This window comes from Triticum dicoccoides, chromosome 1B (genome assembly GCF_002162155.2).
Source record: "Triticum dicoccoides isolate Atlit2015 ecotype Zavitan chromosome 1B, WEW_v2.0, whole genome shotgun sequence".
Taxonomy (NCBI): Eukaryota; Viridiplantae; Streptophyta; class Magnoliopsida; order Poales; family Poaceae; genus Triticum; species Triticum dicoccoides.
Window position 1 is genome coordinate 199,089,807 of NC_041381.1, and position 12,298 is coordinate 199,102,104.

At 47.3% G+C, this 12,298-nt stretch overlaps 1 protein-coding gene across 2 annotated transcripts; it reads right to left on the minus strand.

Annotated features, from left to right (window-relative positions):
• Nucleotides 1-4,213: 4,213 nt before the first annotated feature.
• On the minus strand, nucleotides 4,214-10,996 carry LOC119328184 (glycosyltransferase BC10-like). 2 transcript variants are annotated; one of them, XM_037601210.1, is made up of 11 exons: nucleotides 10,356-10,995; nucleotides 10,116-10,232; nucleotides 9,927-10,027; nucleotides 7,078-7,149; nucleotides 6,738-6,819; nucleotides 6,540-6,620; nucleotides 6,210-6,254; nucleotides 5,414-5,479; nucleotides 5,190-5,339; nucleotides 4,714-4,842; nucleotides 4,214-4,598 (listed from the first exon to the last, which is right to left on the minus strand). In XM_037601210.1, exons 1-11 carry the CDS (start codon nucleotides 10,662-10,664, stop codon nucleotides 4,578-4,580), a joined length of 1,173 nt encoding a protein of 390 aa, XP_037457107.1. In that variant the 5' UTR covers nucleotides 10,665-10,995; the 3' UTR covers nucleotides 4,214-4,577. The 2 variants fall into 2 exon arrangements, with proteins under 2 accessions (XP_037457107.1, XP_037457114.1); XM_037601217.1 differs by lacking the exon at nucleotides 4,214-4,598 and adding an exon at nucleotides 5,973-6,019 and having other exon boundaries at nucleotides 10,356-10,996.
• Nucleotides 10,997-12,298: the final 1,302 nt, after the last annotated feature.

Here is a 12,298-nt window from a genome sequence, read left to right on the forward strand (position 1 = left end):
GCTCGGGGCGGCGCGGCGAGGCAGCGCGGGATGGTGGCGCGCGGTGCGCGAGCGGGCGCGGCCAGGTTGTGCTGGCGCGGCGAGGGGCTTGGTAGCGCGTCCGTCGGGTGCGGCCTTGTTGCCCCTCGACGGGATCTGGCGGGGACGGCTTGGCGATTGGCGGCGCTCCGGCGGCTCCTGGCGCGTGGATCCGGCGAGTGGGGATGCGGACGGCGGCTCCTGGCTGCTTCACGGCTCCTCCCGGCGGTGTTGCGGCTGCAGTGGGTTGCTCCGGCTTCGGCCCGGCAGCCCTGCTCGGCGGGTTGGGGCGGGGTGGCGGCCCCCCCTCCCGGCTTGGTGCTGACGAGCTGGCCAGTTTGCTAGCCCGGCATGGTGGTGGCTGCCAGGGCGGCGGCCCCGGATTTGGTGGAAGCGGCTTCGGCTGGGAGGTGGTGTGCGCATCTGGGCGTGGTGGGTCTCGGGATCCCACGACCAGTTCGAGGTCGGCCTCGGCAGGGTGGGGTTCGTTGGCTGCGTTGGTGCGGGCAGGTGGTGGTTGAGCATCTCCGGGAGAAATCCTATGTCCGGCCTCTGCCGGATCTGGCGACGGCGACGCCCGTGGGCGTCGTGTTCTTTCTTGGAAGCGTTGCTATTGTGTGGTGCTCCTCCCCCCTCTCCGCAGCCTTGGCTCCGGAGGGAAACCTCAGATCTTCGAGATCGGGCGATGAAGGCGCCTTCACGTCTTCTTCCTCCTTGGGGGCATCGTCTCGGAGCCGGCCACAACCTGGAGACCAGTGGATGGCGGCATCTTCGCCGCGTGGGTTGCGGCATCTTCGCCGCGTGGTTTGCGGCATCTTCGCCGCGTAGTTTGCTGAGGCGGCCATCTCGGGGGCGCTAATTTCTGTTTGGCAACGATAATGGTGTCGAGAGGAGCTTTGGTCACGGCTAGGGCTTCGGTAGTCGGATCTTCCCGGCGTGTCCGAGGTGCTCTTCCGTTGGTTGCTTGGTTGCTTGAAGTCGGAGCTGCGGCGGAGTTGTTCCTGCGGTAACGATGACAGGCGCTCGGTGGTCGGCTACGGCGTGCACGGTCGGCGCAAGTCCTCCATATTCCCTTGTGATGATCGTCGTCAGAGTCGAAGCTGTCAGTTGTTCGTGCGTGTGGCCTTCTGTTGGCATGTGCTGTCATGTTTTCGGTGCAGCTATCTTTGTAGCTCCGTGATCCCATGTCGGTGGCCAGGTTGGCCGGTGGTACCCATGTTATATGGGTTGGATTGTATCGGTTTTAGCCCGGTTTTCCGTCAATTAACCGGGCAATTCTCACTCCTTAATCAATGAAAATGGCAAGTCTTTGCCTCGTTTCAAAAGAAAAAACAAAGGAGACACTCTCGCACTGCTCCTGCTGCATTGTTGGTGAAGGAGAGGTCCACAGCTGGAGTGGATGCAGTGAGAATCAGCTGCCTTTTGGAAAGAGCGGCGTGGAGGAAAGGCTAAACATATCTCAGTGGGAGCAACTGCTAATGCTGGGGTGGGGGTGCGTCTTAACAACAAGATTCCGTACAGGGTTAAAAGTGTTGAAGTATATTCTCCACTTTTCTCCTCGGGTCAAGTTTTGGGGTAAAATCAGTGCCCAAGAGGACTCCATTTTGACAACTGGCCAATGTATTGTTCTTAAAAAACTTATGGCCTGCCTTAGTTCGATGTCTACTTTTTTTTTTTTGAAAAGGAGGAAGACCCCCGGCTTCCATCTGGGCGATGCATGCACCCACTTAATTAATTATTCACGAAAGACCTTACAGAGAAATAAAACAGTAAGTCTGAAGCCACGGTCTAAGCAACATTTGTCGCTACTCATGTCTACTCCCTCCATTCCAAAATAATTGAAGTTTTAAGTTTGTCCTAAGTCACATTTGGATAAGTTTGATCGAGTATATAAGAAAGTTAAGATATAGAAAAATAAAAATAATGTGTCAAAATACATTTTATTTGCTGTTGTAGATTTTTTTTTTGTTTCGAAAATGAGGAATACCACCAGCCTCCGCATCTCTTGATGCACATAGCCATTTTTGCTGTTGCAGATGTTGATATGTTTTTGTAGAGACTTGGTCAAAAAAAATGACTTGGAACAAAGCTAGAATTTCAGCTAATTTAGAAAGGAGAAGACCTAGAGGAGCATAGGACGTATCCACCTTTCTCAGCTTGAGCTTTTGAATGAAGTGCATGGGCAGTTTGCCAAAGATGAATGGTTAATGGCATGCTGATAAAGCAAAAGCTTTTTCTGTAAATTTACAGCAAACAATCAGTCCTTGCGGGAATTAGGGAAAGTGCTGCGTTCGAAACAGGACCATGGAATGTGGTGGTGTTTCGCTACATCCATTTCCACATTCAATCATTGATCTTTCAAATTGACTGCACGCTCCTTTCGATGCCCAAAATGGCTAGCAGGTGTTACCTACATGTCATGCTGTACCTTGCCTACAAGTTTATATATACGTTCCATGTGATAGTAGCTTAGGCATTTTCCTAATAAGAAAACATTAGCTTAAGCACGCATGAGGTGCTCTAAACAATGCATGAGTTGGAAAACGTGAAAACAGAAACAAAATAATAGAGAACTCGAATGTTCCTTTGATCATGTGAGAATGAAAACACCGGGCATTGCTGAGAAGAGGCCTTTAAATGGTGTAAAGCAAATAAGCATGAGATTTGAGATTAAGGGTTAGTTGATTAGCGAGAAAAGTAGAGACAAACAGAGAAGATGCACCGGAACATTCAGAAGTCCATTAGGTTCGTCCATAAGCAAAAATAATGATTCCCCATCCTACAAAATACTCCCTATGATTCGATTCTAAGATCCAAACTGTAGGAGTAGAGACTTCTTCGTAGTAACTGCCAAACTTCCCTGTCGAGACTGCCCAACTTTTGTGTCGATGGCAATTTAGTCCAACCTCTGTGATTGGTTTCAGTCGGCCCGAGTTTGTTTCCAGCCAGCTTCACTTTGTCAACTGATTTGAATGAAAAAAAAAATCCATGGTGTTGGATCTATTGCTCGGGATTGTAATGATTTACCTGAGTAGTCAAAATCAGTTGCTTGGTCCCAGGTTTCTTCTGAAAATTTTCTGACCCCTATTGGAACAGATAAAGCTCGTACAGTTGATGTGCGCAATCTCGCTGTAGAAAACTGGGACACATCATCCAGCTTCTTTCACTTCTGTGTCAGAAAATATACCAGTACTTGGAAAGAAGGAAAAGGCTCTTCTCCACTTTGTGCATGACAGAACAAGGCAAATCTGAGAACTCTGGCCTGCTTGCAATATTCAGAGCAAAGGCAGGGACAGACACAAACCACAAATAACACAACCACATCATCATTTCTACTCCCTCCGTAAAGAAATATAAGAGCGCCTAGATCACTAAATGCTCTTATATTTCTTTACAGAGGGAGTATTTTCTAATTCCAGGGGTCTCAAAGGTTTTTTACCTGCTTCGTCCTCGGCAAGCAAATTCCACACCAGAGCGGTCTGAGAAATCCGCAAACTGTGAAATGCATGGGAGTATTAGCACAACGGTCAGTTTTGCTTTAGCAGGCAGCTACAGACATTCTGGACAACGGATCATAGCGACAGTGACAATGCAGCGCTTGAAAGAGACACCCGGGCTAGCGGTAAGCAACTCACATGCTCCCTCATTCCCCTTTCTCTTTGGTACCACAAACATCATAATACAAATCTTGCACTAGATCCACCCAAAAAAGAAGCGGGAGAAAATATCCAATGAAATGTACGACCAGGAATCGAACATGATAAAAGGGAAAATAACAAACAGATGAAGGCGCTGGGGGAGCACACTGACGAATATGATTGGTCATGCGACAAAAATCATTTACCTGCGGAGGGCTTGATGGCATCTTCAGGTCCAAAGCAGCATGTCAGTCAATTCGTCACATGATATGTGATGAACAACTCTCCTGATGATGTTAGATCGCCATTTACATGTATCCGAATACTGTAGAGTAGTTGTAAACTGGTAAGTCTACCAGTACCATCATAAATGCACCAGAGGTCTGATGAAGATGAACTGAGAGTATCAAAGTCCACAGAAGTAGATAGGTCCCGTATCTCTGACGAAACATACTTCTGACCATCTAGATTATCAACAAATATGCTATGAATCAATGGGAACCATGCAGTTCCATAAGCTCGATTCGCATTCAGATCACCGGATAATACTGAACGAATGAACATGCCACAAGATGCAACTGCTTCCATAAATTTGCAGAAAGGATTTTCTCAAGAATAGAACTTAAGTGGTTCTTCCAGATCCAACTGTGGATAGTTGCTTACGGTTCCAGTTACAATGCTGAGCTGAGCTGTAAGTTAACATGTGTACTAACCTAGCGCTATATGAAGCATAAGTTTATCTCTTTACAACACCCTATTGTACTTTCTAGAGTACAACAAATTATATCTAACACGGGCCAAAAATCGCTGCTATTTTCTGTCATCTCCACCCCTTTCCTTTAGGTATATGCAAACTGGCAGTATTCTGCTTGTAAGGGAGAAAACCTTTACATAGCAGATGTCCCCTGCACTATATACTCATCATCTCGCTGCTATAAATGACTGCACAGGAAAAAGGAATTACATAAGCAAAGGAGAGTGTTATTTCTTAGGCACCTGCTTTGCCTATGTTTGTGCAGGCTCATCCATAACAAAAGTTAAAAGGTCCTGAACTCACTGAGTTAAGAAGCTTCAGACCGGCTCCGCGTGTAAACTTCCTTGCAAAGAGGAAGCAAGGTGCTGGTCTCTCATTACTTGTACACCACTCTTTTCTATATTCAGTCTCATAATATATATTATCAATATCCTACAAAAATATAAAGATATAGACCCTCAGTGAACAGTTAGAAATTGTCCTAGGCACTTCTTACAGGCAGTTTATTTTACAGACATGTATCTTATTATGGCAGAACTACAACATGGAAATCAAAGTTGAAAATTCTGTCATAAAGATCAATAGGTCACCAGACTGACATACACTGATATTATTACTCATCACCGATTTTTCCATCGATGTTGCTAGATATAACCTTCTATCAAACTCAGCAAACCAAAACAAATAATAAAAGCATACCTGGTTTTCTGTGAAATACAAAAAACATACGATCATCTTTTCTAGGGAATACAGTGTTCAGATTTGACAGAAACATATACCTTAATGGATTTTATAAGTGCGGGTGTAGCATCAGAGACTTTGTATGTTACAGGATGCCATCCACGCCTTTCACGATCTTTAGAAGATGATAGATCCCATGCGCTATGTGTAACTGATCTCCGCGTAAGCTCTTCTTCAAGCCCATTTTGCTGTAACAGAGATAGGTCATGTGCATTTGTGTAGAGAACAAATTCATGGTATGTTAAAATGATCATTGACTTACTGCAAGCAATGTTTGAACATAGTGCTCATCTGGTATGCAGTTATGTGCCTTCCATGCCTCAGCAGGCTGGATAAAATGAGGACATGTAACACGTAAGTCTACCAATTAAACTTTTTCCAGTGAAACAACCATAAACAAATGTACTTATTGAGTTCATTAGTAAATCTTGAAGGCTTAGGTACTTATTTGGTTAAGAAAATAATTTAGGAAATATAAGAAATACAGTATACATATGACATATGAGTAGTGGTTCTATGCACTATATGCCACGCTTAAAATTTGGCTTCACTACATATACGTATGGGAATATGGTGGCAGAAAAGGTTATTGCAGAAAAGGTTAATCTAACTTTGGTTCCACTTCTGTATACGTGATCCTTGTGAGCGCACAAACTATCACACATAGTGTTATTTATCATGTATAAACTTAACTTGTCCATAGTTTGAGAACAATGCCTCCTTCACTATTGCATACATTGATGAAAACAAATAAAAATCAATTCATTTGGATGGGTACTGGTTAACATTAAAGCAAATACAGGCACGGATCAAGTTCATGCCTGCAATTCATGTCACAGGAATAAGGCCAGATGTTAACATCCAGAACCTACAGGAAAACAAATGGCATGATGAACACAGCCTCTAATCTGTCATGTATTCTAGACATACTCCAGGTACAAACTGCATCCAAAACAAGCATGAACTATTTGCACAGAAGAAAGAAAGACAGCATGAACCATGGTTCAAGATACTCCACAAATAGATGGATGGGCATTTTGTTAAAGGGTCTCACTTACAATAGGTTTATCCCAGTCCCTCCAGAACTCTGGTAAGGGCCTTCTCTGCAGCAAATAAAAGATATACTTTCTTTAATAAGAAGAGGCATAGAAAAAAAAATCAAGTTCCCATGTATGTACAGATAGAAAAACTGTCATTTGTACATGCATACCTTACAGATTCATATGTAAGTACAGATGTAAAAATTGTCAGAACTTAGTAGAACAATAAGAAGTGTACAACTATTTAAGTGACATTATCTTGATGATGCGAAACTACTACCTTGTGAAGTTATGTCCATCTATGAACTATTTACAATACTTAGAACATACAATTATTGAGGCACATACCCTGCAATGCTTCTTGAATTCTGGCAACACCACATCATCATAAACCACAACTTCAGCATGCTTTTTAATTAGCACAGCCCACTGTATGGCAAGTTAGGTTGGCAGAGATAAAAGAATGAGTTTATTAGACACACAAAAATTCAAGTTAATCTTTTATTTTCCATCCTTCTTCTTTCATCAGTAAAAGCGGAAAGGTACCTGTGAGCCTTTTCTCCAATTCTCCACCGGGATGATTGGGTCCATTCGTGGATTGTACCTGCCCTGTTTTGTATCGGCGAAACTGCCAGCATTACACAATTGGATGCTATTAGTCCTCAGACTATAACATCAGCTAAAAGAAAAGCTTACATCTTAATATGAACAGATCTGCAATATGTTATGCTAGCAATCCATCTAAAAGGTTAAGGTGCATGAAAACACTAAGACAATGTAAAATGGAAAAGGCTATGATGAACTTATATTGTCATTCATAAATACTGGCTGATACTCATTCTTAATCAAGGCTAGGAGACATAATGCAAAACTGAGATGTTTATACCTGTCCACAAAGCTGGTTGACGCAGACATTATGTAGTCATAAGTGTAGTTGAAATTGTACAATGGTACACAGCTGGCAGAGAGAGAAGATCCTAGTAAGCACGAATTCAATATTAAGATCCAAATACGTTCATAAATGATGCACGCAGTACATAACCATTTTGACGAAAACAAGTTTCTAATAAATAAATGTCGGATTGTTGAGTATTAGTAACTATTGAGTCAAACACCGGAGCCATGTAAAAGATATCAAATTTGCAACACACCCGAATTTGCTAAATGGGTACAGCTATACATTTGGTTGTGTCTGGCAATGTCCTTGTTGAAGGCATTGTTTTGAGAGCGGGGACTATCTTCAGGGCGAAAACCCATGATCTACGATCGGGCGACGGTGGCGCTTGTGCACTGTTTCCTTCTTTGAGGCGTCGCTTTTGGAGAACTTGGACTTCAGGTGTTGTTTTGGTGGTGGTTGTACTGGCTGCAAGGACTGGAACTATGTAGCAGAGCTTTTCTTTTTTAGCTTCTTCTTTTTTGGCTGTGTGCATCCGTAATGCCATTAGGGTATTGCGTTGTTGCAGAGGCTGGGTGTAATTGGTATCTTCGCGATATTAATATATTCCCTTTCTCGAAAAAATAGGCACTTATTCAGCTCAAAAAAAAAAAAAAAATAGGCACTTATCCGAGACAACCAACAGAACATAGGGACAATTGGAAAATATAACCCAGGATTCACTTCCTGCAAAACAAATGTTCTCCCCAAGTCACAGAAAACACGGCTTATGAATAACCTGGTGATCTACCGATTGTAAAAGTAGGATTTCCTGCGAGCGATAATAAGCACTTAAAAAATACAATTCGAGTCTACCAGTATGTTTAGGTGGAAAGGGAAACAATAGAGGGATCTGAGCTGGACCTAAATGTGAATGACATGAAAAATCCTTTTTAGGGCGTGGACACGGTGTACGAAAGGGGAGAAAACTCCTGGCTGGTCTAAAGGAAAAATGTCCAATCATGTCTTAGCACTATCACATTGCAATTTTTTTATACAAGCTTAGAAGTGCATTTTTAGCAGTATGGTCCATTGTTGGGTAGCTTCAAACCTATAGCCCCCGCCGCTCCCAGTGTGTATAACATGTTCGGCAACTGGTTGAGGTGTATTGATAAAAAAATATTTCCATATCCTTGTGGGGGAGAGGGTACACGAGTTGGTTTCGTCTCCTCAGGGCCGCCTCCTCCTCCCAACCCTAGCCGCCCCTCCTCCTCACCCCCTTCCCTCCTCCCTCCTCCCTCCCCCGCCGCCGCCTGAGGTAGCCGTCGGGCAAGCCCGGGGCGCCAAGGATGGTGGCGGCGGGGCCTCGGTTGCCCTGCTCCTGTGTGGGGAACCTCAGATCTGGAGCGGCGGCTCCATTGGCAAGGCACGGCCGGCTAACAGCCGTGCGGGTGGTGGATCCGGTGCCCCGGCCACGCAGGCGGCGGGATCCGGTGGTCGTTGGCGGCCGGCGGCGGCTTCTGCTACGGTCGGTGTGCGCGATCTGGCGCGTCCCTTCCTCCCCTGTTCGGCGTGCGGGCCAGCCTGGTCGGGCCGCGCTTCCTCTTGGTCGCCGGTTCTGTACAGGAGGTGCTGTTGGTGGCGGAGATCTAGTTCGGGCGTAATCCCTAGCCGACCATGACCGGCCGCGCCAACGGCGACGCCTGAGGGCGTCGTTTCCCTCCTTGGAGGCGTCGGTATGGACTGATCTCCTCACTTCACCTTCCCCTAGGTTTCCTGGGCGAAAGCCCTAACTCTGTTGGGCGGCGGCGGCGCTCACGGCGCCGTTCCCTTCTTGAAGGCGCCACTTTGGGAACCTTGGGGTTGGGTGGCGCTTGTGGGTGGTGGGTGACAACGGTGGTGCGGCCCTTTCCTAGCATGGATTTATGTCCGTTGCTTGGAGATGGAGTCGCGTAGGTGGAGGTCGTCGTTTGGCGTCGTGGTGGCGTCGATGGCGGAGGACCTGCCAAGGTTGTCACCTCAATCTGCTCTGAAGATGGACCAGTGGAAGATGGCGGCGACGACACATGTGAGTGCGTCAGACCGGTTTGAGCCCCAGACCCGGCAGATGGCTCGGTCGGGGCCTCCGGCTTTAGATGTTAGGCTTAGGTGAGAGGTATGGGTATGTGGCCCAGCTTGCACCCCTTCATCATTTGGATAGAAGTAGCGGCAGATGCTGCCAAGATGGCGGATTTAGGCATATTGTTGTTATACTTTGTAAGGTCCTCAAGAATAATCAATAAAATGGCCGTATGCATCTCCCAGATGCAGAGGCCGGGGGTCATCCTCCTTTTCGAAAAAAAAATATCCTTGTGGGGGCGACAGCCTTGTGTTGGGCTTTGTGGCTTTCCATGAATGATGTGTTTTTTACCAAGAGTTTTTATCTCGTGTGCAAGTTATTCATGCATGTACACGTTGGCTCTGTACGTGGTCTATCATGCAAAGGTACGTGGTCTATCATGAGTTTTTTTTCTTCTTCTGTAAAACCCTACTTTTGAGTTCTCTCAGACATGTTGGTTGTGTGCATGTTATGCAGAGTTTGGGCTCAGTGCGGTTGTATTAGCTTGATATAATGATTGAATGAAATTCCATTTATTGAAAAAAGTAAGACAATCTACATGGGACAACAAAAGAAACATTGACACAATCTCAGGACATAATACAGCAGATTTTCCACTTTACTAATTAGTGCATTGCAGCAAGAAGTCAAACACCACATAATTGATGTGTTAAACAGTACAAGTTCCCCCCTTAGACCTTATGCTTCATTGATTTCATTCTTTTGTGCAAATTGCCATTCTAAGAAGAGCCTCGAACTGTACCTGTCGGACACAAAAACGAAGCGCTCATTGAAGGGGTCTTTGAGTGCATGGCTGAGAAGGATGCGCTCGGCCTCGATCATGCTCGCCTCCCCCCAATCCACCTGAATGCCAAAAAAGTTGAAAGCACGTCAGCAGCAATGGGGTCTCGAACGCAAAGATCATATGGTACTAGTAACTGTCAGCACTAACCTGGACGCTGTTGTTGACCTGCCGGTTGTAGAAGAAGCGGGAGCGGGTGGTGGCGCGGGTGAGCACGAAGCCCGGCCGCGAGTGCACGAAGATGGAGAACCTCCCCTCGTTGTCACCCTGATCCGCATAATAAGAATCACAATGCGGCTTGAGATTACTTCATTCGTTCACTCCCGCATTGGTGAAATCGAGACGGCAATGGAGAGATGAAGCGAGAAGGGCGGGGGACCGGGGACGTACACGGAAGAATGCGTCCCAGACGAGGTCGAGCGGGAGGCGGTTGCGGGCGATGAAGAGGAAGGCGACCCTGGCGTTCCCCGGCGGCAGCGGCGCCTCCTCCACCTCGGCCAGGACCATCGGCTCCTCGTGCCTCCCCCCTCCTCCTCCTGCCGCGGCCGCCTGCTCCTTCCCTCCCTCCGCGTCCAGCGGCGGGGAGGAGCCGTGCAGCAGGAGGAGGAAGACGCCGGTGACGCAGAGGCACAGCACCAGCAGCACCGCCGCCGCCGCGCTCCTGCCGCCCCTGCCGTATGAGTGCCGCCGCGGCCTCATTCCCCGAGACGGGTCGGGAGGCCTGCAGGCTAGTGTTCCGTGCTATACAGTGGTATTACCGGCTCACCGCCGGCGACGCTCCTCCCGCTCGCGGCATTGGGGGCGAGCAGAGCGTGGCAGAGCAGAACGGAGCGGAGCGCGTCTCAGCTCAGATCTCGAGCTCCCGCGGCTGCGCGGAGGGAGTGTGGTGCGGTCTCGTGATCTCGGGAGGTTGGTGGTGGTTGCACTTGCGCCGCAGCGGGGAGGCGGGGGATCGAATCTCGGCAGGCTCCGCTCCGCTCACTCGCTTGCTTTTGCTTGCTTGCCGGGGCAGCGCGGCAGCGGCAAGTAAAGCTAAGCAGTCTCGTGAGAGATACTCCTGAACGGGCGTGCCAACCACCTACCGGGAACGGGAACGGTGCGGATGCACGTTCCAGTGAGGTCGGGGCAGCGGCAACGGTGCGGATCGAAATCCCGAACAGGGCAGGGAGCAGCAAAGGGCCATGTTGTGGTCTGACAGTGGCACGTGGACTTTCCATTATTCACATTGACTAGCCCGTCCCAAAGTTGCGTCAAAGCGACACGCCGGTGCCGACCGACGTGCTAAACGGAACCGACAAACCGACCGCAGCGTGCTTACTGACACATGTGACGTGTGACGAGCAGTGAAACTGGTTTAAGAGGGGTGTAAAACTGGGCGGTAAAGTACAAGGCTGTGTACAATGTTGTTGTTTTAGAAGTGTCACGCACGGTAAGTATTGCGGTGGAAGAAAGAGAAACTGGGGAAAAAGTTTTGCATCCTTTTAATTAATAAGATGATATTGTTCTCAAATTAAGAGGAGAGAATTCCTTATTTAACATTAGCTTAAAAATTTGTGCCTTATTTAATACGGGGAAAAAATCTTTCTTATCTAACATCAATTCTAAAATTCCCTTCCAACATTTTCATCCATTTTAAGTATTAACGGTGTTAAATGACACGTGAGAAGATAATTTTACCCCTGTCGCAAATTATGACCAAAATTGTTTGCATACTAAAAAGCAATAACTTTTTTCTATTGTTAAATGCAAGATTAGGTAGAACCTCCCCTGTAAACATGCAAAATTCCATATCTGGATTTAAATTATTTTGATATTTATTTCAAAAATGGGCACAACCTCCTCTGTAATTTGAAGCATATCCGATCACACAATTCACATATACATATTTTGCAATATTACACATAAACATCCAGGTCCACAACAAAGTACACATATATCACTTGCAGCATATCTAGGTTCACATATGAGGTAATAGCATCCCAGGTACCCTAACTTGCACAGGATGTGATGATTTAGTCCCAAACTTGCAAAACTTGATCAAGTCATACCCCAACTTGCATCTCATGTGATGTTTTAGTCCCAAGCCAATCACAGTGCGCCAATTGGCTGGGCCGGTCAGCGCGCGCAGTTTTGCACAAAACCCCCTGCCGTTTGCCTGATTCAACCCGCGCCGCCTGCTCCCCTCGGCCGCCCGCAGCTCCTCGCTCCGCAGGCTCGCGCCGCCGCCGCCGCCCTCTTCGTCGGCCCCGCAGCCTCCTCGTCACGCGCCGAGCGCGGCCGCTGGAGCTGATGGCAAAGCTGGTGCCGCCCCTCCCGGCGTCGTCGCGCGCCTC

What these genes read in the sequence shown, in the direction of transcription:
- LOC119328184 (XM_037601210.1), bottom strand. Translation starts at nt 10,664, where the DNA reads ATGAGGCCGCGGCGGCACTCATACGGCAGGGGCGGCAGGAGCGCGGCG. An exon ending in ATGTTCAAACATTGCTTGCA is followed by an intron (nt 5,340 to 5,413) that starts GTAAGTCAATGA and finishes TCTCTGTTACAG; the next exon opens with CAAAATGGGCTTGAAGAAGA. An exon ending in GTCTGAAGCTTCTTAACTCA is followed by an intron (nt 4,599 to 4,713) that starts GTGAGTTCAGGA and finishes TTTCCTGTGCAG; the next exon opens with TCATTTATAGCAGCGAGATG.